The sequence below is a fragment of the Muscardinus avellanarius genome (assembly GCF_963383645.1).
Source record: "Muscardinus avellanarius genome assembly, chromosome: 21".
Lineage (NCBI taxonomy): Eukaryota > Metazoa > Chordata > Mammalia > Rodentia > Gliridae > Muscardinus > Muscardinus avellanarius.
This window is the reverse complement of record NC_137807.1, coordinates 11185732-11212215: the sequence shown is the minus strand read 5'-3', so window position 1 is coordinate 11212215 and position 26484 is coordinate 11185732. Positions and strand designations below refer to the sequence as shown.

Here is a 26484-nt window from a genome sequence, read left to right as displayed (position 1 = left end):
GGCCTCACTCAGTAGCTGAGGCTGGCCACGAACTGTGATCCTCCAGTCTCAGCCTCCCAAATGCTGGGGTCACAAGCGTGTGCCACCACGCTTGGCTCTCTTTGTATTATTTTATTTGGAAATAGGGTGTTGCTAAGTTTCTGAGGCTGGCCTCAAACTTGTGATCCTTCAGTCTCAGCCTCCCAAGTACTGGTATTACAGGAGTGTGCCACCACACCCTGCTTCAATTTATGTGTTTATAGATGTCTCACATAAGGAACCGTGGGACTTAAGAAGTTAAGACCAGTGTATATCATACGATGTCTAGTGTAGGTTTTTGGTAATTGTATAAAAATCTCATTATCCAAGGGAAATGAAAACTCTGTTTCAGTTGATTAAAATCAAGTATCCTCAGCACCCTTGAATCTTGTCATACACGTACTAGAGTTGGGATCAGCCTGTCTTCTCTTGGTTTCACAGTTAGGGTAGCATAACGAGCTTTATTTTATGTGGCATATGTTTGGAAACAAATGTTTGTTTCATTCTTCAGATATATATTAGAATTTTAAGGACCCCTGCTCTTAGGCATTGAAGGGGTCTTAGGTAGCTGAGTGGCCGCTGCGTGGGTGGACCCCGGCTCCAGGGTTTGAAGCTTGTGCCTGACCAGAGCAGTGGTAGTGATGCCATTGGAGGCGCTCGGAGGCCAGCGTCGGGATAGCCACCTAGACAGCACGAGCGCCTTCAGCCTCCACGCGGGCCGGGGCCAGACCCCGGCTAGTGGCCGCGGCAGGAGTGGCGGCTAGGTCTCTGTGTCTATCCATCTTTCAGCTCCTTGGAGTGTTGGTAGGGTAGTCCAGATCCTGGCCGAGTTGGGCACAGTCCTGTAATCACAGTACTTGGGGAGCTGAGACAGGAGTCGCAGGTTCAGAGCCAGTCTCAGCAAACTCACAAGGCTCTCAACAACCTAGTGAGACTCTGTTTCAGAATGTAATCATGGTTGGAGGTGCAGCTCAGTTAGAATGCCCCTGGGTTCAATTCCCAGTACAAAAAAAAAGGATCTTGGGGGTCAATCTGTCAATCTGTGATCTCTTGAATTTAAAATGACTTAAGTTTCCCAAGTGGAAATGTCCCATGACCGAGTGAAGATGTTAGTCCTTTGGTCTCGGGCTGTGAAGAGAGTGGCTTTTTTCTTCCATCCTAGGGAGTAAACCTGGGACATTCTACTTCCAAGTTATCCTCCAGCCTTATTTATTTGTTTTGCTTTGAAAGAGGATTTACTGAGTTTCCGAGGGTCTCACCAAGTTACTAGGACTGGCCTTGAGCCTGGGATCCTCCTGTCTCAGCCTTCCGAGTCCTGGGATTACAGACCTGCACCACCATACCTGGCTACAAGTAGTGATGCTTAAGAGACTATCTCTGAGCCGGTGGTGGGCATGCTCATAATCCCAAGACTTGAGAGGGTAGGACAGGAGGATCGCACAGGTTGGAAGCCAGCCTCAGCTACTTAGTGAGGCTCTCAGCAGCTTAGTGAGATACAGTCTCCAATAAAATATAAAATAGGTCTGGGAAGTAGAAAGCCCCTGGGTTCTACCCCCAGTACCACAAAAAGAAACAAACATACAAACTAGGTGCTACTTTTTTTTTAAATTTTAACTGTGTTTCTAATTTGGAGGTAGAGTTATCTATAACTTCCGTTTACTTTTCACCCTAGAGAGGTATCATGTGTTGAAATGGCCTGTCATTGAGGGCTTTCTTCTTTTTTAATAATGGAGCTTTTAAAAAAGGATCTTGCCAGGCTTGGTGGTACATGCTTGTCACCCCCGCATTCGGGAGGCTGAGACAGGAGAATGACGGTTTACAGACAGCCTCAGCTCCTTAGCGAGGCCTTTGCAACTCAGTGAGACCCTGTTTCAAGATAAATAATAAAAAACAGAGCTGGGGATATAGCTGGAAGGCATAATACCCCTGGGTTCCATCCCCAGTACCGCAAAAAAAGAAAGAAAGAAGGAAAGAAAGAAAGAAAGAGGATCTTTACTATTAAGTGTTTTGAAGTTGTTGGATTTTGAACCTCTAAAAGAGTGGAAAGAAGAAATAGCTGAACAAGATCTCCTTTGTGACATTTATTTCTCTTCGTAATAGAATATGAGAATATGCCACATAGGAAGTTTTTGAGTTTATGATCTCTGAAAGTTGAGTTTATTAAAAAAAAAAAAAAGAAAGAAAGAAAGAATAGTAGCCGGGCACAGTGGCACATGCATCTAATCCCAGTACTTGGGATACTCAAACAGGAGGATCGCACATTCAAAGCCAGTCTCGGCAACTTAGAATCTGTTTCAAAATTAAAAAAAAATAAAATAGGGCTGGGAGTGAGTATAGCTTAGAGGTAGAATACCCCTGGGTTCTACTCCCAGTACCACAAAAAAACAACACGGTGAAGTACAGTCCTTGTTGTAGACGTCTTTCCTTCTCACTACGTTAGCAGCAAAGCGTGGCATCCAGGATAGGAAGCTTACCTGGTGGAAAGCCATGGCCCACCCCAGGGGGCCTGGGTTAAAGAGCAAGCTGGTAAGAATAGGGGAGAAATGAGATTTGATTCTGTGTTTCTTACTCATCTCCAGGTGCCGTTTATATTGACCAGTACTGCAACCCTCTCTCGGACATCAGCCTCAGAGACATCCAGGCCCAGATCGACAGCATTGTAGAGCTTGTTTGCAAAGCCCTCCGGGGCATAAACAGCCGCCACCCCAGCCTGGCCTTCAAGGCAGGTGTGGAATTGCTTTGGATCCAGCTGTATTTGCAAAAGTAAAACTAGAGGAGTTGGTTTATTTGGGAAATTCAGCAGTGCTTTCCCAGTATGTGACCAAAAAAGTGCTAAGTGAGAGGATACCGTGTTTACGTGGATTATGTAAGGCTTGCAATACACTCTCTTCTCCCTAGATGGGCAGCACTTGATTGCTAAGCCGTTGGCAGTCACTGAGCTGTGGGTTGTTCGGGCGCCAGCGTGACCTCCTTTGTGCATGTCCCAGAGCAGATCTCTGTGTTTCAGGCGACTCCGCCATGATAATGGAGATAGAGCTCCAGAGCCAGGTGCTGGACGCCATGAACTATGTCCTCTACGACCAGCTGAAGTTCAAGGGGAACCGAATGGATTATTATAATGCCCTCAACTTATACATGCACCAGGTAAGTATGGACGTAGTAAAGAAAAATAGTAGGCCCTCCGTGTTTGTGTGTGGAATCTGCACCTTCCTGCATCCGCATGCGTTACCAGTGGTGGAAGCCAGGCCTGGTGCTGCACACCTGTAATCCCAGCACTTGGGAGGCTGAGACAGGAGGATTGTGGTGCGCGGACAGCCTCAGCTACTTAGTGAGACCCTACCCTTTGCAACTCAGTAGGACCCTGTTTCAAAATAAAGAATAGAAAATAGGGCTGCGGGTATAGCTTGGAGGTAGCATGCCCCTGGCTTTCATCCCCGGTACCGCAAAAAAAAAAAAATTGGGGGGAGAAAATAACAATTGCATTTGTACTAAACATGCAGGTTTTTTTTTATGTTACCTGACTAGTACAACAACTATTTATATAGCCTTTATAGAGTATTAGGTATTATAAGTCATCTAGAGATGATTTAAAGTATAGCCGGGCGTGGTGGCGCACGCTTGTCATCCCCGCGCTCGGGAGGCGGAGACAGGAGGATCGCGCAGGTTCGAAGCCAGCCACGCTGGCGTAAGAGACCCTGTTTCAAAAAATATAAAATAGGTCTGGAAGTGTAGCCCGGAGGTAGAAGGGCTTCCAGGAACCCCAGTACCATCACACACACAAAAAAAATTTTAAATAAAGTATAGAGGAGGATATGCAGAGGTTGTATGCAAACACTACGCCACTTTGGGGATTTGAGCATCCACAGGTGTGGTGTCTGTGGGTGGGGGGTAGGGTCCTGGAACCATTTCCCTGCAGGTACTAAGAGATGACTGTACGATTGTGTGTGTGTGTGTGTGTGTGTGTGTGTGTGTGTGTGTGTGTGTGCACGTGCGCGCTTAAGCTCATCTCTGATAGGCTATTTTGTGAGAGCAAGTGTTAGGTCTTTACCATCTCTTGAGTGCCCAAGGAAGCACGCCCAGTTTTTCTCCTGTTATAAGGATATTACTCTGAGTTTGGGGAATGTTGTTTGCAAACCCTTGAGACAAGTTTGCTAGTAGAGACGGGTATGTGTTGGACCGCGTTGGGTCCACTTGTGCCTTGTTACACGCACTGCGAAGCTCCTGGGCTCCCTCTGCCCTGGCCTGCAATAGGCCGCCGGCACCACGCTGCCGCCGCAGCTTTGCTACCTCAGCAGTCTTTACTTTTTATTTGCTTCCCGCTTGGCTCCTTTCTCACGCCAGTTCTACCTGTTACTTTCATTGTATTTTGTCCTACGTTGGTCTGCAACCCGCGCTCCTCCTGGCTCAGCCTCCCAAGTACCGGGATTACAAGCCTGTGCCACCATGCCCAGCTCCTTGAGATGTTTTAAAATTCATGTTGGAAGAAGGCAGGGACCAGCCAGGGATCCCTCGTGTAAAGTGCCAGGCAGTGATTTACCTGGACTTTGCAGGCCACATGGTCCCTGCTCTTAAGTCCTCAGTACTTTCTTAAGTGTGAAAGAAGACACGCCCGTATAAAATCCGATACGCATAGCCATGTTCCAACAAAGCTTCCTATGTGAACATCAACCTTTGAATGTCATGCTATTCTCATGTGTCATGAAATAGTACTCTTGTTGTTTCAGACATTAAGAAACGCAAGAGTTCTTATGCTACCTGAATAAAAACAATTGGTGGATTTGGCCCGTCTGTCTTTTTTTTTTTTTTTTTGGTGGTACTGGGGTTCCTGGAAGCCCTTCTACCTCCGGGCTACCCTCCCAGACCTATTTTTACATTTTTTATTTGGAAACAGGGTCTCCTAAGCCAGCTCGCGCGGCTAGCTTCGAACCTGCGCGATCCTCCTGTCTCTGCCTCCCAAGCGCGGGGATTACAAGCGTGCGCCACCACGCCCGGCGGGTCTGTCATATTTTTTGACCCCAGATCTCAATAAATAAAATAACTATCTTCTTAAGTCTCAAAAATTAGCATCATGCCTGATGCACAGTAGGTACCTAGTAAGAATTTTTAGTAAGCCCGCTGCAGTGGTACGCACCTATAATTTCAGTACTTGGGAGGCTGAGACAAGAGGATCACAAATTCAATACCAGCCTCAGGAACTAAGCAAGAACCTCGGCAACTTAGCAAGACCCTGTTTCAAAATAAAAAAGACTGGGGGGAGCCAGGCACATTGGTGAGCACCTATAATTTCAGTACTTGGGAGGCTGAGACAAGAGGATTGTAGGTTCAAAGACAGCCTCAGCAATTTCGTGAGACTCTTAGCAACCTAATGAGATCTTGTTTTAAAACAAGAAATAAACTGGACATGGCGGGGCACACTTGTAATCCCAGCATTCGGGAGGCTGAGACAGGAGGATTTCGATTTGCGGACAGCCTCAGCTACTAAGTGAGGTCCTCCGGAACTTAGACCCTGTTTCAAAGTAAAGGTCAGGGGGTGTAGCTCGGAGGTCATATGCCCCTGGGTTCCATCCCCAAACCTGCAAAAATAAATAAATAAGATATATATATATATGAAGGGTGGGGTAGGGGTGTAAGCCTAGAGGTCCAAAGTCCCTGGGGTTCAATCCCAATTCCAGTTTAAAAAAAAAAAAAATAGAACGTTTCATGAATGAATGAATGAATGAATGAATGAATGAATGAATGGAGAGTGGATGAACTGAGTGCCTTCTCTCCTTCAGGTTTTGATCCGCAGAACAGGAATCCCCATCAGCATGTCTCTGCTCTACCTGACGATTGCCCGGCAGCTGGGCGTCCCCCTGGAGCCCGTCAACTTCCCAAGCCACTTCTTGCTGAGGTGGTGCCAAGGCGCAGAAGGGTAAGCCGCCTCCGACACATTGTGATGGGTGCCGAGAGGACGCCTGCTTCCTGGGGCGGGGAGGGGGTAGATTAGGTGTAACCAAGCCGACCCGGGTACTGACTGTATCAGTGTGGATATTCTGGTTGTGGTACTGTACTGGAAATTACACAAAATGTTACCATCAGGGGAGACTGGGGGAAGAGTTCTCTGTATCTTTCTCTATTTCTTGGGCCTGCTGTGCATCCACAGTTACCTTAGAAAGATAATTAAAAAATAAGACTGTGACTTCAAGGTCTTGTGGCTCTCAAGGCCCTGCGTGCCAAAGGAGATCAAAGCGTTATTAAATCCTGGCCTTGCATTCTTCCATAAAGTCTTCCCCTTCCTCCCACGTGTGTGCCCATCTTGAGCGAGAAGGAGTGGCGGGCAGGTGGGTCAGCTCCCCTTCAGGCAGCAACGCGGCTGCTGTGGATTTTAGAGATCTGGCTAATGAGTTCTATTTTGTTCTGTTTTGTTCTCTTCTGTCTTATCTTTATGACTTATCTGTCAAAATGTTCCTTTTCAGTTATGGTCTGGCTTTTTTGTTTTTAAGTACTGGGGATTGAAGCCAGGGGCATTCTACCTCTGAGCTACACCCCCAGCCCTATTTCTTACTTGTTTGTTTGTTTGTTTGTTTTCAGTACTGGAGATGGAAGCCAGGACCACTCTACCTCTGAGCAACACTTCCTGCCCTATTTTTTATTCTTTATTTTGAAACAGGGTCTCACTATGTTGTGGAGGGCCTCACTAAGTAGCCGAGGCTGTCCACAAACCCCAATCCTCCTATCTCAGCCTCCCAAATACTGGGATTACAAGTGTGAGCCACCATACCCAGCCTCTTATTCTTTATTTTTAAGTAGTGTCTCACTGAGTTGCGGAGAGCCTCAAGTAGCTGAGGCTGGCCGCAAACCTACGATCCTCCCATCTTGGCCTCCCAAGAACTGGGATTGCAGGTGTGGTTGCACACCCCTAGTAATCTCAGCAACTTGGGAGGCTGAGACAGGAAGGTCATCAAGTTCAAGGCAGCTTGTGCAGCCTAGTGAGACCCTGTCTCTATTAATAAGAAATTTATTTTGAAGAATGTAGCTCAGTGGGGAGAGATTATTACATTGCATAGGTAGAAATATCTTCTCATTAAATCTGCCATTTAGTAGTGGGGAAAAAAAGCTATTTATATCCTGTTCATTAAAACTGCTTAGAGATATTTACTGCGACAGCCTTAGGTGAGCTTGTGAACAGTTTATAGAAAGTCCTTGAGCTTTGAAGGCAGACTGAGTTTGAACCTTGGCCGCCTCTGATTCTGGGTTTCTTCCTCTATAAAATGAGGTCAGTGTTTTTATTGGAGGATTAAAGGAGATCGCCCAGTACTCATGTACCCAGCAGTCTCCAACGCAGTTTTCTACATAGTCCAGTTGGCCTCCGTGTGCCTGCCTTGGCTGCTTTAGCTTCCTTCTTCCATGCAGATTTAGAATCAGGCTATTGGGTTTCCAAGAACTCTGTGGGTGTTGACTGGGTTTCTAGCCCAGCCTGAGGATACTGTGCTGCTCACTGCTGAGCCTCTGAGCCTGGTTCTGTCCATTCACACAGTTCCTTGTGTGTGCCCTTCCAAAGCTTTGTCCCTTCATCAGCTGAACATCTGCTTAGGTTTGTTCTTAGGCACCTTACATGTTTGGTTTCGAGAAGGTTCAGGGATGTGGCCAATATATGCAGATAGGTTTGATATTCAGCACATTTGCTGAGTACATTGTTATTGTGAATAACTTTTCAACTATTGGTTTTTCATGTTGATAGTCGTGTCTGTGAATACTGACAGCATCCTTTATTCTCGCCTTTTCCGTTTGTTCCTTTTTCTTACCTTACTCTGTTGGCCAGATTCTTTCGTCCAAAGCGGATGACATGGTGCTAGCGGGCACCTTGCGTGGGGCCGCCTCTCGGTAGAGTGCTTCCAAATGTCAGCCTGTGTTCAAGGCCGTGTCTTTTGTTGAGATTATCAAAGTTACTTTCCAAATTGTTAATTTGCTAACTTTTATTAATATCTGAGCACTTTTTCCCCAAGATTTCTATCCATGTAACCTATGGTTTTTCTCTTTTGGTCTGTATATTGAGGAATAAGGGATTCATGGGTTTGGGGGGGGCTTGGGTTTTGTTTTGTTGGGTATTTTGGGGCTAGAAATTGAACTTGGAGCCTTGTATGTGCTAAGTGCATGTTCTGCCACTGAGTTATACCCCAGCCCTAGAAATAGATATTTTAATGTTCAACTCTTTTGTCATTCTTGGGGTATATGTAATTTAATCTTAGTTTTAAAAATATATTGCTGCATTTGATATCTTCATATTTTGTCCAGGATTTTTTCATTTATGCTCATAAGTGATGTTGGTCTACAAATTTTTGTGTCCTTATCCTTAAGAGATTCTATCTTCGTGAAAAGAGTTGAGTTTCTACGCCGGGCGTGGTGGCGCACGTTTGTAATCCCAGCATTCGGGAGGCTGAGACCTGGAGGATCACGGTTCGCGGACAGCCTCAGCTACTTAGTGAGGCCCTCTGCAACTCAGTGAGACCCGGTTTCAAAATAAAGAATAAAAAATAGGGCAGGGGGTGTAGCTCGGAGGTCAAATGTCCCTGGGCTCCATCTCCAAACCTGCAAAAAAAATAAATAAATAAAGAGTTGAGTTTCTTGTTTCTAGAACATTTATTTACATCTTAGGTCTCTCCTAAAAGTGGCATGACTCAAGGAAGAAATCTGACTGGGCTTTTTAGCAGCGAAAGAGAAAATTTATTATGTGATTTGTAGTGGGCATAAGATCAAGATGAAACTATTAGTCAGGCGTAATGCTGCACACCTGTGATTCCAGTACCCGAGAGGCTGGGATAGGAGGATCACAGGCTTGAGGCCAGCCTCAACAATTTAGCAAGACCCTGTTTCAAAATAGAAAAGGGCTGGGGATATAGGTCGGAGAGTCGAATGCCCTTGGGTTTAATCCCCAGTATCCCTCCTTTGCCCCCAAAAGATGAGGCAGTCGCTAAAAGAATCTCGGCCATCCCTGAGACAAGAGCCGCCACGAGCCCTCGTAGAGAGTGTGCTTGTTGGTGCAGTGGGGACTCGGGCCGTGTGCCGCTGCTCCCCTCCGAGGGGCCAGCCCTAGGGCGAGGCCACAGTTCACAGGGGCTGGCGTGCACGTCCAGGAGCCAGCTCCTTGTGATCTAGTGCAAGACCCAGCCTGCGGCCTTGGTGGACAGGTGGAGGATGGAACCCTTCTGGGGTGAGGTGACCCAGCTTCACCAGATCCTCAGTGCCAAGACCCCAGCGGGGTCGCTACTGCCCGCTCACCTGAGCCATGGACGGCCTCAGCCCCTCCTCGGCTGAGCACTGGTAGAGGTCTCTGGTGAGTTTTAGGATTACTGTTACTGAAAAGCTCTGCTAGTTGGCATACATCGGCGCTGAGTCTTCAGGACCAGAGCACTGTGGCCACACAGCTGAGCTTACGTAAAGGGTCAGGCTTTAAACTGTGGACAAGGACGTGGTACAGTCCGTGCAGATGCCCCCGTTTTAACCGTTGCCCTTGGACTTACGCTACTGTTACAGGGATTTGAAACACTGAATTGTTGCTGGGTGTGATGGCGTGCACCTGTAATCCCAGTACTTGGGAGACTAAGATAGGATCACAGGTTCTAGGCCAGCCTCAGCAACTTATCAAGACCCTCTTTCAAAATAAAAAATAAAATAGGGCTGGCGGGGGGTTTACTGAATTGTTCAGCTCTCATCTGGCATTGGCTCTTCTAATAGGGCGACCCTGGACATCTTTGACTACATCTACATAGATGCTTTTGGGAAAGGCAAGCAGCTCACGGTGAAAGAATGTGAATACCTGATCGGCCAGCACGTGACCGCGGCGCTGTACGGCGTGGTCAACGTGAAGAAAGTCTTACAGCGAATGGTGGGGAACCTGTTGAGCCTGGGGAAGCGGTAAGGCCCGTGGCACTCTGCGCAGTGTTTCAGAGCTTCGTCTTAAGGGCATCGTGTTTAGTGAGCTCCCTGTGGCCCTGCAGGGCAGCGCATGCAGTGTCGGCCACTGTCCAGCCAGCGTGGAAATGACTGGTCCCCTGACACCGTGCTCTAAGTCAAGGTGTGCCAAGGGATGTTTCTTTGAGATCTTTGCAGCTGACACAGACAAGCTCTCCTTGTAAATACTGAAAGCATTCTTTGGTAACAAAGATGTCTTAGACCAGCAAAAATTACTTTCAGAGGCAGGATGTTCTCGTGTCCAAGTGCCTGGCGATCTTTTACATTATACCTTCCACTTACATAAGGAAACAGACAAAAGTATGAAACTGTTCCTCTGAGTCCAAGGAAATTTGTCTTGGGACGTTGAAAGTTGTACGTTAACTGTAATTGGTTTTGTGGTGGTTTTTTTTTTTTTTTTTTTTTTTTTTTTTTGCCTGATAACAGAATAATTCTTTTCTAAAAAAAGAAATTTCTTTGTCGGGCGTGGTGACATACATTTGTAATCCCAGTATTTGGGAGGCTGAGACAGGAGGATCACAGGTTCCTGGGCAGCCTCAGCTACTTAGTGAAGCCCTCTGCAGTTAGTGAGACCCTGTTTCAAAATAAAGAATGAAAAATAGGGTTGGGGGTGTAGCTTGGAGGTAGAATGCCTCTGGGTTCCATCCCTAGCACCACAAAAAAAAAAAAAAATTATTTTTAGAGCAGTTTTAGGTTCATAGCAAAATTGAGCAGAGTGTAGAGAGTTCCCTTATACCTCCTGTTCCCCCTCGTCAGCACCCTCAGACATGAGCGTTTGTTGAAGTGGTGGGCCTTCGCTGACATGCCCTGGCCGCCCTGCGTCTGCCAGGGATCACTCTGGGTTACTCTGGACGTGGGCTACTGTTTCCCAGCCTGTGCTCACCCTCAGAGCCTCCAGCAGGCAGTTCCCACACCCTCAGCCCTCCGCCCTCTGCCGCGTAAGGACACATCTCTACTCATCACTGTGCTGTTGCCAGGCATGCTGGTGCACACCTGCGATCCCAGCCACTTGGGAAACTGAGGCAGGAGGATCACGAGTGCAAGACCAGCCTGGGCGGCTTAGTGTGGCCCTGCCCCAAAATAAAAAGGGCTGGGGGTGCAGCTCAGAGAGAGTGCCCTGTACTGACTCCCTGGTGCCGCAGGAAAAAAAGAAAACACTTTGGGATTTGTGTCAATTACTCTTAAAACCTGTACTTGGAAAACAGGAGACTTGGCAAAAAGCAAAGAGTGAGACGAAGGCGATGTTTCCTCCCCAGGGAAGGCATCGACCAGTCCTATCAGCTCCTGAGAGACTCGTTGGACCTGTATCTGGCGATGTACCCGGACCAGGTGCAGCTTCTGCTCCTCCAAGCCAGACTCTATTTTCACCTGGGAATTTGGCCAGAGAAGGTAATTATTTTACTTTGATGCTCTGCACTTTCCAAGAGAGTCCTAGATTGAAAGACGGCTATTACACGTTCATCCTTGTATCGGCAAAGGGAATGATCAGAAATTTATTCAGATCCCCCAGTCCTGACTCACGTGTTAAACGTCTTTCCATCTCCTCTCGCTCTGAGTAACCGTGGCCACCTTGCTGGGCACTGCCCGCTCTTGGCAGCCAACCCCTCAGCGCCAGAACCACAGAGCCGCTCCCTGCCGCTCAGCACTGGTGCCCGGGCTTTGTCTTCCCAGAGTCGCCCTGAGCGTAGGAGAGCAAGACTGAGCGTTCAGCCTTCACCTGTGCTGCTAGCACCCACGCAGGCCATAAGTAAACACCCCTGCTCGGCACAGGAGAACCAGGTCCCCGTTACCTACGAGGCTGACCACTGAGCCAGGGGAGGAGCAGTTGTGTGGCTGAGCGTGGCTGGAGTCCACGCCTTCCACTTGCGGCCCTCAGTCGATAGTGGACCTTTGGCAGGGCACCGTGTTGGGAGGAGAGCTGGCCTTGGTCAGGAGGAGCTGCAGCAAGCAGCTGGCTCCAGCTGTGGGTGACAGCGCGGAAGCCAGAGCGCTCGCCTGTCCCACCCTGGCTCTTCCCTGGACACGCGCCAGTGAGCCATGTTGTTTGTTTAGGGCAACATAGTGAGGAAGTTTAACTCTGAGCTGCTCATGAGGCTGAGGCAGGAGGACCACAAGTTCAAGGCCCTCCTGGGCAGTTTAGGATTACCTTGTCTCAAAATAAAAAGGGCTGGGGGTGTAGCCATAAGCTCATCTCCTCAAATTATTAGGGGTAGCCGTTTGGGGAGAAAGTATTTGTTCTAAATGACTTTATGCTGCTTAGATTTATACTCCAGATCTAAAGTATTTCTAAGAAAACACACTGGAGATCCCATATTCCTGCCTCAAGGAGCCACGTACGGTCCAGACAGTGCACGTCCTCCCCAACATCCCTGGGAGTTGGTAGAAATGTTAGTGGAAAAGTTGTCTCTGCCCAATTACGCTTCCTTCCTTCAGCTCTGTCGGCCAGGATTTGCTCATCTGATCACATTTTTTTAAATTTACTTTTGATTCCAGGATATATGTAACTACTTCTGACACTTCTGCTTTAGATTTGTTAAGGGATTTCCTGAGCAGCTTCTCTGGATGTAGATTCTGTAGTTGATGACGGGTCAGCCTGCACAGTGCGAGATTGACGTGCCTTGTGGGGTCTGTAGGTCTGTCCTTCCCTTCTGCTGATTGCGGTGCTCACTCTTCACCACTGGGGCACTGCTTCGGTGTCCCCTACGAGGATCACACTCACCTCCCTGCCAGGCCAGCATCCTAAAGCCAGTGTGGAAACCGTTAGGCTGCTGGGCTGGCACACCTCGACACAGACCTCCGGGGGAGGTCAGGAAGGAACAGCGGCTCCCTCTCGGTGCACCCGCAGCCCCGGTGCGCAGATGAGCCGCTGGGGGCGTGGCCCAGGGCGGCGAGGCACGCTAGGACCCGCTGACAGAATCGGGGGATGCTCTCCGTGTGCTAGGGAAGGTGCCTCCAGAGGACGAGCAGCCGTTTCCGAGGGGAGAAGAGCCGGTTGCTGGGGTGGAGTGGCAGAGAGGAGCGGGCTGCCTAGAGAGGGCCGCCCACAAAGGTCTGCCTGCGTGTGCCCGCGAGGCATAAAATCTGGGGGACGTGAGGTCAGTCTGTGGGAAGCTTTGGCCTCATTACGTGCAAGGGAAAATTTCCCGACTGGGAAGGCCCGAAGGCTGCCTTGCTTTCCCTTGAGTTTAATTAGGAGGAGCTAAGAGGTACCGGCCCCTTGGTCACTGCGTGGGAATCCAGTTTTTGTGGCTGCCAGACACGGCAGTGGTCAAATTGAAAGTCACTAAGGCCACTCGTTCTGTCTTCTTGGCAATACTGTGGGGCAGATGCCGTCTTCATGGTGGCCACCTGAGAAGTTAGTGGCCTGCACGGCTCCAAGGGTTTAGCTGGCAGGTGCCCAGTTCGCCCCCAGGCGTCACCCATGGGATCGGAGCTGAAAAGGGCGCCGCCCAGATCTTCCCAGCTCCTGCCCTTCCTTCCTTAGGACAAACCAGCTCATGCCGCCTCTGCCTGCCAGCGAGGGTGGTCACGCTGGCCGTGACGCACTGCGCACCCTGCCGCCCCACTGCCCAGAACCTAGGGACCCGCCCCCTCCCTCCACGGACTGCTCTGCCCGGACCGTGACCCCGTCTTGCTCACGCTCCTCCTGCTTCGTCCAGCAGTGCTCTCCTCCTCCTAATCCCCACAGGCTGCTCCCTCAGGACACCCCGGCGCTGTGGTCTCTGGTCCTGGGCGCCTCCCGCAGGCTCCACACAGGTAGTCTGGACTTCTGTGCTCTGTGCCTTCCCAAAGGCAACTTGCCCATTCTTGCTGCGCTGACCACATCAAAGTTGTAAGGTTCCACAGCAACATGGCCGCAGGTGTCCTGACCCGTCCCTGGCTCTGGATCTGCGCAGAGCCCTGTTTGGTCTTCCCTCCATCTGAGACCTTTCGAGCCTGTTTTGTACAAGCTATCCAGAGTCGTCTTGATAAAGTGTAGCTTTGACTCCCTGCTCCTTGCCCTCCTCTGCCCTTCCCCGCCCACCTAGGGATGAGGGTTGGCTCTGCAGTGCTGCCTGGCTGCCCGGCCGCATGGCTCGCGGGGCCGTGGCCCCTGTGCGCTGCACGGCCTGGCCCTCTGCCCGCGCTGCAGTCCCTGCGGTGCCACATCTCTGCTGCTTCCGTCTGCATCGCACTTCTGCTGAGCTGTCAGCAACACCACCTGCCCCCATGCTCGGCTTCTGGCTGGCCTGCCTGGCCCCTCATGGAGCCGGCCGCACGCCTCTGGTGCTGCTGTGGGGCCATCCCTCAGCGCTGGACCAGGCATGGGGACACCTCGCTCCTGACTAGACAATCTGTGTGCTCTTTTTCTTATGATACTGGGGATTAAACCCAGGGCTGTGCTAGCTCTGAGCTTTACTTCCAGCCCTGTATTATTTTTATCTTGAATCAGGGCCACGTTAGGTTGCCGAGGGTCTCAGTGCTTGCTGAGGCTGTCCTCAAACCAGCAGTCCTCCTGTCTCAACCTCCCAAGAACTGGGATTACAGGCAGGTGCCACCATGCCTAGTCACATTTCTTATTTTGGTGGTGCTAGGGATCAAACCCAGGACCTCTAGACCAGCCCTCAAGACAGTTTTAATGAGTAAGAAATTAACATACTTCATTGGATATGAATAAAGGAAAAGACTCCAAGAAAATACTCAGCTTTCCCAACAAGGAGACAGTCTGCATCAGTCTAAAGTGAGTGTTTGGGGAGTGAACTTGTCTTCGGTGGGGTGAAAGTGTCAGGTCGGGGCATGTTGAATTGTCCCAGGCTGGGCTCACGCATCAAGCGTGCTACAAGTCCCGTAGCCCGTGGCAGGGGCTCTGAGCCCTAAGCAGGTGACCCTACAGACGGGCAGGTACCAAGAAGATGGTGCCAGGGGCTTAGCGAACCTTAGCATAACCTGGAATTCAGAAACAGCAGGGTCAGCAAGGTCATTGGCTTTGTGGGTCCATTTTACAGGAGCCCAGCACTGGGACGCAGCTCTGCAGCAGCTTGGAGTCATTGACTCTGTGTGACCCACAGACCTTAAAAAATTTACTCTCTGGTCGTTTCCAGAAAATGTTTGCCAACCCCTTGCTAGAAGGGAGAGGAGCAGTGTAAGAAAATGCATTGCGGGCGATAGGGCCCCATTCTGAGCTCCTCAGAGTTGTGGATACCTGGGGTATCTTAGAACATCTGGCTGGGGACACTGTGAGACCTGCGGTCAGCATTGGCCTCTACAAGCACATCAGGCCCCAAATCACAGGGTCTCCCCTCGACAGCCCATCCAGAGAAGAGGAGGAGGAATTCTCCCCAGTCCTGTCTCCTCCTCCAGTAGCCAGAGCTCGGGCCTTCCTTTGTGCTTTGAAGATTCCCAGGTCTCTCCATGCTATGTGTCCAGTGTGGAGTGGCTGCTGGGAGAGGAGGGGAGCCATGTGCACAGATATGGGAGGTGCCGTTAAAAGTAACCATTGGAATTGTATAGGGCGCACAAGGACAGCCATTGTGCCAGCTCAGTAAATAGAGGCTTGTTGTTCAGTAGGGTGCTTGTAGCTCCGAAGAATAAATGCCACTACTGTCCCCAAATTAAAAATACCCTGCTGGAGGTGGAGAGTGGATAGGGATTGGCTACCAGTTTATTCTTGTTTAAACTGGGTTTGGGTTGACCAATCTATTTTTATGTATTAAAACTTTGCAGAGCCAGACGTGGTGGTGCACACTTGTCATCCCAGCATCTGGGAGGCTGAGACAGGAGGATCGTGGTCCACGAACAGCCTCAGCTACTACTTCGTGAGGCCCTTTGCAACTCAGTGAGACCCTGTTTCAAAATAAAGAATAAAAAATAGGGTTGGGGGTGTCTCTCAGAGGTAGAATGCCCTGGGTTTCATCCCCAGTACCACACACACACACACATACACAAAAAAAAAAAAAACTGCATAGTAGTTAATTAAAATGCTCCTAGCCGGGTGTGGTGGCGCACGCTTGTAATCCCAGCATTCAGGAGGCTGAGACCAGAGGTTCGCAGTCCTTGAAAAGCCTCAGCTACTCAGTGAGGCCCTGTTTAAAAAATTAAGAATAAAAAACAGGACAGAGGTGTAGCTTGGAGGTCGAATGCCCTTGGGTTTTATCCCCAGACCTACCAAAAAAAAAAAAAAAAAAAAAAAACTCCTATTTACGCCGGGCTTAGTGGCTCACACTTGTAATCCAAGCACTTGGGAGGCTGAGACAGGAGAATCACACAGGTTCAAAGCCAGCCTCAGCTTAGTGAGGCCGTCTGCAACTTAGTGAGAACCTGTTTCCAAATAAAGTATAGAATAGGTCTGGGAATATAGCCCAGAGGTAGAAAAGCCCCTGGGTTCTACCCCCAGTACCACCAAAAAAAAAAAAAAAAAAACTATTTGCCAGGCATGGTGCTGCACACATGTAATCCCAGCTACTCTGGAGGCTGAAATAGAAGGATCACAAGTTCAAGGCCAGTCTGGGCAATTTATAATGAGGCCCTGTCTAAAAAAGGGCAGGGGTACTCAGTGGTAGAGTACCCCTGAATTTAGTCTCCAATAACACAAAACATACATACATACATACATACATATATACATACTTACATACATACTTACATACGTGCATGCTGGAGAGGTAGCCACTGCTGGCGCACTTGCCTAGCGTGTGTGATGCTATCTTCAATTCCTAGTACCAGATTTTTAAAAAAAAAAATTTAAGAACCTATTTTTGCCCTAGTACAGTGGTGATCAAGACCTTGGTCAACAGTCAGACAGGGTCACAGCCTCATTTTATGTCTTCATAATCTTGTGGCCTCGGGCAGATTTTAACCTCACCAAACTGGATTCCTCTCTGGAAATCGGCAGTGACACAGTGCCTGGTGGAGAATAAAATCGTGAGATTCATCATCAGGAAATAGCAAGATCCCCCGTCCCAAATGGAAGACAGGGTTGAGCTTTGGAACAGTAGTCTTTGGTTTTTTGTTTTGTAAATCACACTACTGCGGGCGGAACCTAGTAGGGGCATTCTACCCCCAGGCCGATTTTGTATTCTTTATTTTGAAGCAGGGTCTCACTGAGTTGCAGAGGGCCTCGCTAAGTAGCTGAGGTTGACCACAAACCTTCAGTCCTCCTGTCTCGGCCTCCCAGTGCTGGGATGACAAGCGCGCACCACCACGCCTGGCTTTAGAATAATAGTGCCTTACGTTGCATGACACTAGCTTTCATAATGCTTTTACAGGTTCAGTTGTAGTAAGAACTAGCTAGAGCAGTGCTTAATCAGCACTGGGTGAGGAAGGAACCAGAGGTGAGCGCGGCTGGTTTGATAGATCCGGGACCGGAATCCGGTTTGCCTTTGCCACTGAGCAGGCTGTAATCTAAGGGCTCAGTAAAGTGGAAGGACACACTTGTCAGAGACCTGTGTGTCTATGTGTGCACACATGTTGCATTTTAAACTTGAAGTGAGTGTTTATTTTTCCAGAGATGCTGTATACAGTAGAGACTGCCTGGGGTTGGATGGCCCCCCTCCAGCTGCAGCCTAAGCTCTGTGTAGATGTGGTTTCTCCCACCGCCCACCTGAATATTGAGTTCCAGTTCGAGTTAAGATCATTGGCGTGGACGACAGGATCCCAGGACCCTGCTGAACACTCTGCCTCCCTTGAGCGTGACTTCCAGGAAGTCAACCTGGGGCACCTTCCCAGGAACCCTTCCCGGGAAGTGTCAGCCCAGAGGCGGGTGTGTCAGAACTGCATCATTGTCTTGATCAAAGAGCTCAGGCCTTTTCCTCTCTCGGTGTGTGAGTGGCAGAGTAGAATAGTCTCCTTGCCGTATGTAGAAAACTGGCAGGACGATCAAGAGCATTAGACCCTTTAGGACTGGCTTGCTTAATCCAGATGTGCTTGGGGGTGGCAGCCCCTTGCTGTACTCTTACCAGGTTATGTTAGGTAGGTCTAAATCCCAAGCTGCAAAAAAGAAAAGGCCTAGCTGAAAATATTATCTCCTAGTCTTTCTGTCTTGTCTTGAAGGTGCTTGACATCCTCCAGCACATCCAAACCCTCGACCCCGGGCAGCACGGGGCGGTGGGCTATCTGGTGCAGCACACGCTCGAACACATTGAGCGCAAGAAGGAGGAGGTAGGCGTGGAGGTTAAGCTGCGCTCCGATGAGAAGCACAGAGATGTCTGCTACTCCATTGGGCTCATTATGAAGCATAAGAGGTGAGTGCCCTGCGCCTGCTGGCCTCCGGAGCCGCCCGAGGGGCTGCAGAGGGCACATGCCAGCCTCACCAGCCGGGGACATGGCTGGAGGAGGATCCAGCCGGAGCTGCAGCCGCGCCCTCCTGGGGACAACAGCAAACGCCACCTCCACTCTTAAGCCACTCCCTTTCCCTTTCCCGGCTGAGGCCTGGCCTCGAGTGGCCTCTAGATGCGGCCTGGGGCAGGAAGACGCAGCCCTTAGCAAAGCTTCCTCCTGTCCTCTATGGTCACTCTCCCCTGTAGACCCGTCTTCAAGTCCAGATGTGGGCAGGATTTCTGGGGCCGTGGGTGTGCTCGTGGTCTGTTCACCAGGCAGAAGTAAACTGCAAAATGATTGATCACCTCCCGCCAGCAGCCAGATGCTGAGAATGTCTGCTCTCGTCCTGCACTGAGCAGCGAGCAGCAGCGCCGGCCTCTAAAGCACGCTCTCGCGGGCACGGGCATGGTGCGCGCTCTGGGCGTGACTTCCTGGCTCCCAAGCAGGCTGGGCTCTTCTCATAGGTTTCCTGGTATCCAGGCCTTTCACGAAGGACTACGTGAAGTCTCACTGTTTCTTCTGGAGTTATTAGTCTTCCTTATTGATGTATAGTTACTTTTTATTCTGTACACTGGTCTCTAGGTGAGGATAAGTCACATGTATCTTCCCTGGTGTTTTCACTTCTTTTAGTGTGTTTTTGTTTTTATTTTTGTCTTACTATCACACACACGTATACATATATATAAAAGTGGAGAGACATGACTTTATGACCGCTGAGGCCCAGTCACCCGGCGTGAGCAGTTAGCAGGAGAGTCGCTCCTCTCGACTCTCCGTGCCCTCCTCCCTGAGGAGCCAGATCATGTGCCGGGGGCCATCCCCCGGCGCTCTTCAGGACGTGGCCCCGAAGGCTGGGCTCACTTACACACTCCCTTTTGAAATGCGTTTGCAGTCATGTCGTCACATCTAAAAAGTAGTAAATAATTCTTTGACCTCATCCAGCATCTCATCAGAGTTCATGTTTTACCAATGGTCCTGGGTTTTGTTGCTTGTTTCTTACATAGTCTGACTCGAGGCCCTTCAGTCTATCAGGGTCAATGCTGTCACACTGGCCAGGCATCCTTAGTGGAATATGCTTTAAGCACTTTGTTTAAGGAGTCTTTCCCTCCCTCCTCGCAGACCTTTGATTCGAACATTGTGCATGTGCAGCTAGTCTTTGCTTTTTAGCAGTGAGCTTTGGGGTGTTGTAGTCAGTTCAGTGTTCTGATTCCACCATCGTCCCATCACGCTTTGTTGACAAGGTTCATCTTTTCCAAGGAAAGTGCTGTGTTGACTTCAGGGGGTTATAAAGAGGGGCAGGAGTGTCCTGAAAAACGATTCCACGTGGAGGAAAAGCAGTGAGCTTGTAAGGCAGTGAGCTTAAGAGAAGCCGAGCGGGTGCCCTCGTTCCACAGACGCGGTGGGGTCCGCAGCAGCTGACTCGCCGTTCCTCTCTGTCACCAGGTATGGCTATAACTGTGTGATCTATGGCTGGGACCCCACCTGCATGATGGGACACGAGTGGATCCGGAACATGAATGTCCACAGCCTGCCTCATGGCCACCATCAGCCCTTCTACAACGTGCTGGTGGAGGACGGCTCCTGCAGATACGCAGCTCAAGGTAAGGCTGCCTCTGTGCATCGTGACACTGGCGCGTTGTAAGCCTACACTGGAACACTCGGGTCCTGAGTGTGCTCAGAGATGGCCATTGTAGCCGGGCTAGCCTCTGCTAAACATGGCTGGGCAAATGCCGGTGCAGATATACCAAGGGTTAAACACTACGCACACAGGGCCAGGACTTTATTCCAGTGCTGTTCCAATCTGTGCACTGATTGGCTTCTGCCTATGTCAGTCAAATTCCCAACGGTCCTACTTCCCAGACCCTGCCTGGACAGGCAGGAGGGTACCACGGAGACAGGAAGGAGCCAGTCTGTGCTCTCACCTCCCAGGACCGAGCGCTAGCTACATGTCCCCAGAGATGCCGTGCGGGCCACTGTGGGGACTTAGCCCACTGAGTCAACAGTTATTCATAACTTTCGGTGGGTCTTTGAAGCCACTGCCTGCTCTGCTGTGCCCGCCCAGGGCAGATCTGAGATGGGAACCTAAGGGACCTGAGGAGGCAGATCGAGACCAGAGGGACCTGCCGTGTAGCCTGCCTGCTCTTTGTCCTGTTGAATTTACTGTGTGTCTGACTGTCAGGCATTTACATTAATTTTGTTAATAAAAATGAACAGGATGTAGTGGCGCACGCTTGTAATCTCAGAACTTGGGAGGCTGAGACAGGAGGATGGCAGGTTCATAGCCAGCCTCAGCTACTTAGGCCCTTTGCAACTTAGTGAGACCTTGTTTCAAAGTAAAGAATAAAAAAATAGGGTGGGGGTGTAGCTCAGAGGTAGAGTGCCTCTGGGTTCAATCCCCAATACCACAAAGAAATGAACATGACTGCTAACATATGCAGATAACATTCTAATGTACGTTAATTACTTTTGAGAGCTGGCCCCATTATTTCATACACGCAGAGACTGAAGCATGTGAGGGCCGCTCACATTTTAACTTTCAGAGCATGAATTTGAAGCCAGACATTTGGCAAAGGGCCTGTCCTTACCCACCACGCCACACCTCTTCTCGTCTAGCCTGAAACATGGGGCTTGACCTAGCTAAATCCAATAATAGAAACACTGAATGTATAAAATATCAGAAGTTTCAGAAACACTGGAAACGTTTGTGTTAGTTCATCAGAGGCTGACAGAATCCTCTAACAGCAGCGTCAGGAACAATCTGTATACCAAGACTGTGGGCCGCTGAGCCTGTCAGTGCGATGGGCCAGGTGCAGGGCGCTTGACGTGCTCCTGTCAGGTGGAGGCTGCGGCAGTGATGACATTTACCTTCTGAAGCTGTCTTAAGTCACAGGACATACTCAGAATTTCTGAAAGTCAAGGAGTGCTTTGGATATTGTCGAGTGGTCTGCCACGCCATTTGCACCAGCGTTGATCCTTGGTGAGCGTGTTGTGGCGTGGGCAGCGAGCCACAGGAATAAAGCGCTTCCTTTCACATCAGCACCGTGGGCCCTGGCCCTGGCCTTACCACGCGTACTATCTGTGACGAGGGTTGGTGTGAAGACCTTCAGTATTTGTATGTTTACAGAGATACTTGTACTGAATTGAAAGCAGGCTTCTTTGGAGTAGATAAAAATGATGATTTGGGAGCTGGGTGTGATGTGTGCCTGTCATCCTAGCACTTGGGAAGCTGAGACAGAGGGATCGCAGGTTCAAAGCCAGCCTTAGCAACTGAATGAGACCCTGTTGCCAAATAAAAAATGGAAGTAGGGCTGGGTGTGTAGCTCAGAGGTAGACTGCCCCAGGTTCAGTCCCTAGTCCCCTTCTACACACACACACACACACACACACACACACACACACACACACAACATTTGGTTTGGGGTGTCCTGAATTGTCCTGCTGAAGACTCAGAAATACATCTTTCATCATATCTAAGTCAAAAGCCATGTAAGGTTTGCACAGATAGCATTGTATAATGTTGAAAATTTTAATATCTGTGTGTCGGTTTTACCATCTCTAAGACTGATTGAACTGAATGATTTTGAGTAGTGTCGGCAAACGCCCCGCTTAAGCAGGTGTGGAGCCTTGAGGCTCCTGCGTACGGCCGCTCCTGCACTGGAGCGCCCGTCTCCCCGGCGGTGCTGGTGCGCTGGGTCCTCTCCGGGGTGTGGCCACAGATGAAGAGGGGCTCCTTCACAGGCACGTGGGGCTCTTAGGGTGTCCTCAAGCAGCTGCTTGTGTGCTGGTTGCTCTCAAAGCCCTTTGTGGGGCGGGTACTGGGGATTGAACTCAGAGACATTCTACCTTCGAGCTACGCCCCAGCCCAATTTTTTATTCCTTATTTGGAAACAGAGTCTAACTAGATTGATGAATCTCACTACTTGCTGAGACTGTCCTGGAACCTGCAATCCTCCTGTCTCAGCCTCGCAAGTCCTGGGATTACAGGTGTGTGCCACCACGCCCAGCTTAATGTCCCGTTTTTGAACCAGAAACTTTTCACCCCACTCCCACTTCCCCAGGCGTCCTGTTCTTCCCCCATCTGAGCCCCAGGGGATAACCTGGCTCCCTCCCCCTCATCAGCTCCAGGGGTGTGCGACAGAGTCCGCCCGTTCAGGGTCCCCAAAGGTTTACACCCCAAAGGATATCTCGTTCCTCTGTGACCGTGGCTGGTTTGTCGCGGCACCTCTTGGGTGTCCTTGCCTCGCTCATTACTGAGGACCAAGGCATGTGAGCTGCTGCTGCTCTTTCTGCCCTGTGAACCAGAGCTGTGCTCCGCGGCCCTACCTCTCTCCAACCTCCTTGCTTGCCGGAAAGGCTGGAGTTTTATTTAGCCAATGTATTATAATCACTTGGGACAATTCTATGTTCATGTTAACCCATATTTAACCAGTGGGAAACCTTGAGAGACTAAATTTTTAAAACATTTATGTGTGAGGGATTTTGTTTTGTTTTGTTTTTTTCAGGGCTAGAGTTGAACCCAGGGGCAGTCTACCTCCGAGCTACACCCTCAGCCCTATTTTTTTATTCTTTATTTTGAAACAGGGTCTCGCTGAGGCATGGGGCGCCTCACTAAGTAGCTGCGGCTGGCCACAAGCCTGGATCCTCCGTTCTCGGCCTCTCAAGTCCTGGAATTACAAGTGTGCGCCACCACGCCCAGCCGGTGTTGAATATTTCTGTGTTACTTTATTTGCATTAAATTTGCTTTCAGTTGACCAAGGTGGAACACCGATAACCCCAGCTTCTCAGGAGACTGAGGCAGGAGATTCACATTCAAGGCCAGCTTCAGCAATTTAGCAAGGCCTCGCCTCAGATTAAAAAGGGTTGGGAATGTAGCTCACGTGGTAGAGGGTTTGCCTAGAATGCACAAGGCCCTGAGTTCAACCCCCAGTATTACACACAATTTTGCAGGGGAGGAGGGTGTGCTGGGAATTGAGCCCCGAGATACTCTACCTCTGAGCTGTATCCCCAGCTTCCCTTTTTAATTTTGGAAACAGGGTCTTGCTAGGTTGATGAACGTCTCTCTACATTGCGGAGGCTGGCCTTGAACCTGTGATCCCCCTATCCTAGCCTCCCAAGTATTGGGATTGCAGGCATACACCACCATGCCTGGCTTGATGTGTTTACAATTTTCTTGATCTGAATTTTCGAGTTTGGTCCAGGATTCTGTTAACATGGGCAGAACCCGCTAATACTTTTCTATTAGCCTTCTGCAGGCAGTTATCGTAGTAGAAAATAAGTTGCAAACTTACAGTCTTTAAACAGTTTTAGTCTGCACAGTTAAGGCTCTTCCGTCAGTGTCAGGTTTCGCTGAAGCAGTACTATGCGTGTGTGCGGCTTCTAGTTCCCACCAGGGGGCGCGCCTCTGCGCACTTTGACACTGAGTGGGCGAGCAGCCTCGCTGTCCCGCTCCGTGTCCGCTTCTCAGTAGCGTGGATATTGTGAATGCTCCGGACTTGAGCCGCCGGCCTTAGTGGAAGGTTAGGACCAGCTGCCGTGAGAAGTCTAGTTCTGAACTGCTTTGCACATAGTCGGGCACTTGTGGGAGGCCTACACGTGGGAAGCCTCTCCCTGCCGTCTTACACTTGCATAGGAGACCTCGCGGCCGCCATGACGCCCGGGGCAGCTTGCACTTGCTCCAAGGGAATTGGAGAAGAGTGCTCAGGACCTCACACCGCTGTGAAGTGTCCTCTGGTTCAGCTTAAGCCGTGTGTGTCTGTGTGTGTCTGTGTTACTGGGAACTGAATCCAGGGGCGTTCTGCCTCTGCGCTACACCACCAGCCCTTTTTATTTTTCATTTTGAAACAGGCTCTCCCAAAGGTACCGCAGTCTCGAGCCTACGATTATCCTGCCTCGGCCTCCCAAGCACCGGAACCCTTCTGTGGTGGACGGCATTTTCTCTTAACGCACAGTTGACGTCTTCGTTGCCTTGTTTTTTGCCTTTAAGGAAATCTGTCTTCTATTTTCCTCTCTTGCTCCTCAGCAGGCAGGAGGAGCCCAGACAAGTCAGTGCACCAAATCCGCCATGCCTGCACTCTAACAGCTGGGGGCGAGCGCTGGGCAGAGGCACTGCCTCTTACCAGGTCCCTGCGTCGTTCCCCAGACTGTAGAAAGGCCCTTGAGGGGCCTGGGTCAGCGTCCTGAGCAGTAGCCTCCTGGTCTCCACCCCCCACAAGCCTCTAGCAACTCCCAGGTTTTGTTTTTGTATCAGGAATTGAACCCAGGGGCATTCTTCCTCTGAGCTACGCTCCCACCCCTTTTTTTAAACAGTGTCTCCCTAAGTTATTGAACCCAGGGGCATTCTTCCTCTGAGCTACGCTCCCACCCCTTTTTTTAAACAGTGTCTCCCTAAGTTGCGGAGGCTGGCCCCAAACCCCCAATCCTCCCAAGTACTGGCTTTACAGGCATGAGGGTGCCCAGCGCAGCTCCCAGTTCCAACAACCAAAGCTGTCTTCCGACATTGCCAGGTGTCCCTCTCAGAGCACAGGGGGCCCGGTGGACACCACTGCTCTAGGCCAACTGGCCGCACAGCAGCAGTTCACATTCGTTGCTGAGATTGTTTTTATTTTATGAATATCTGTCCTGACTTCCTGTGAGAGGCTCAGTGGTCCTTTTGGAGCAAAGGAGATCTTATCTCTTGGTGAAGTTCTCAAAGAGGCCTGGGCAGCGGGCAGGGGAAGGTGCCTGGGGAGGGAGCTAGGCGGCAAAGGGCCATCGGGAAACAGTTGTTAGTTGTTTTGCTTTTACATCTATTGATCCCAGGTCCAATGTTTTAAAAATACTAAACATAAAGAAGAAACTAAAACTCACCTGTAGCGATCTGGATTAGTGCCGTAGAGAGTTCAGTGAGCAGGTGTCCAGCTTCCATTTTGAAAAACTGCTTGCTTGGGTCTGCTCCGGGCCAGGCTGTGCGGTGCAGCTTCACACCAACCACAGAGGCTGTGGCCTGGGAGCGGGGTTCTGGGGTCCGGCAGCAAGAGAGGACCACGCTTCACGTGTAGGGTTCTGGAGTCTGGCAGCAAGAGAGGGCCACGCTTCACGTGTGGGGGTGGGGTGGGCTTGTGAATGCTGGCCTGCTGCACCTGCTTTCTTAGCTGCATTGTGGCGTTTTGTGTCTGTTTCTCTGGTGGGGGTTGGGGGCCAGGGGAGGAGGCCGCGCCCCTTCTCTGCGGTGACAGCCGGCCGGGTGCAGGCTCTGGGTGCTGGCTGGTCGCCCAGGAGCCCACGGCCACTGCAGAGAGGAATCGGGTGGAAAGGGGCTTGTGTGCGGTGGCTTCTTAGCAGACAGAAGCAGGGCAGGTCTGAGACTTGTAATGAGACAGGGTGGCTTCTGAAGCGCAGCCGCTGCTGGGACTGCACGGCAAGGGCCGCCCTGCCTGCTCGGCTCTTTGCGGTCGGCCTGCGAGGCCCGACAAGTCAGTAGTTCCGGCGCGCGGCGAGCTGCGCTGGAATTGTTGGAGCCGATATATTGTGCAGATGGGAAGGCGCCTGGGGGTTGGAGAGCCACCCACGGCCGCCCCTCCTCCTCCCGTTGCCTCCTCCACATTCCATACACATCTTTGGCTTTCTTTTTCCTCCGCCTCAAACATGCCATCCGAGAGGGGTGAGGGACGGTCGTCTGGGGAGCACAGTGCAGGACTGAAGTGCTAATGAGGATGTCTGTGCCTCTTTGCCCACAGAAAACTTGGAGTACAACGTGGAGCCTCAGGAAATCTCCCACCCGGACGTCGGACGTTATTTCTCTGAGTTTACGGGCACGCACTACATCCCCAACGCAGAGCTGGAAATCCGGTACCCAGAGGATCTGGAGTTTGTCTATGAGACGGTGCAGAATATTTACAGTGCAAAGAAGGAGAACGTCGACGAGTAACGTCTAGTAGAGGACATTGCGCCTTTGCTGCTGCTGCTATCCTCCGAGAGAACGGGATCCGGGAGGAGGCCGTCCGCGGGCCCTCTGGATTCACACGCCAGGAAAGCCACTTCACCGGTCGTGCTGGCTGCCGCCTCCTCCATGCAAATGACGTGTGCTCTCCTCCAGCTGCAAAGACAATGTTGCTCTCCGCCTACACTAGTGAATCAACTGAAGGCACTGTGCTCCGTGGCATGGCTCGTGTGCTCGTCCCGTGGTGACGTCGGTGGCATTCTGTCCTCACGCGGTCTCACGTCGGCTCGCGTTCTTCTCCCCGT

General features: G+C 50.5%; 1 protein-coding gene across 1 annotated transcript in view; it reads left to right on the top strand.

Moving 5' to 3' along the window:
* The window catches only part of FBXO21 (F-box protein 21), a gene marked incomplete at both ends in the record, with an annotated part of 37577 nt that extends 11410 nt beyond the window's left edge, over window positions 1–26167 (top strand). Inside the window, 8 exons of the mRNA XM_080717729.1 lie at window positions 2598–2744; window positions 3026–3162; window positions 5793–5929; window positions 9733–9912; window positions 11226–11358; window positions 17977–18188; window positions 19705–19862; window positions 25977–26167. Of these exons, the coding sequence (XP_080573855.1) occupies window positions 2598–2744; window positions 3026–3162; window positions 5793–5929; window positions 9733–9912; window positions 11226–11358; window positions 17977–18188; window positions 19705–19862; window positions 25977–26167 (1295 nt within the window). The remainder of the gene's footprint in view (window positions 1–2597; window positions 2745–3025; window positions 3163–5792; window positions 5930–9732; window positions 9913–11225; window positions 11359–17976; window positions 18189–19704; window positions 19863–25976) is intronic.
* Between the last annotated feature and the right edge of the window lie 317 nt (window positions 26168–26484).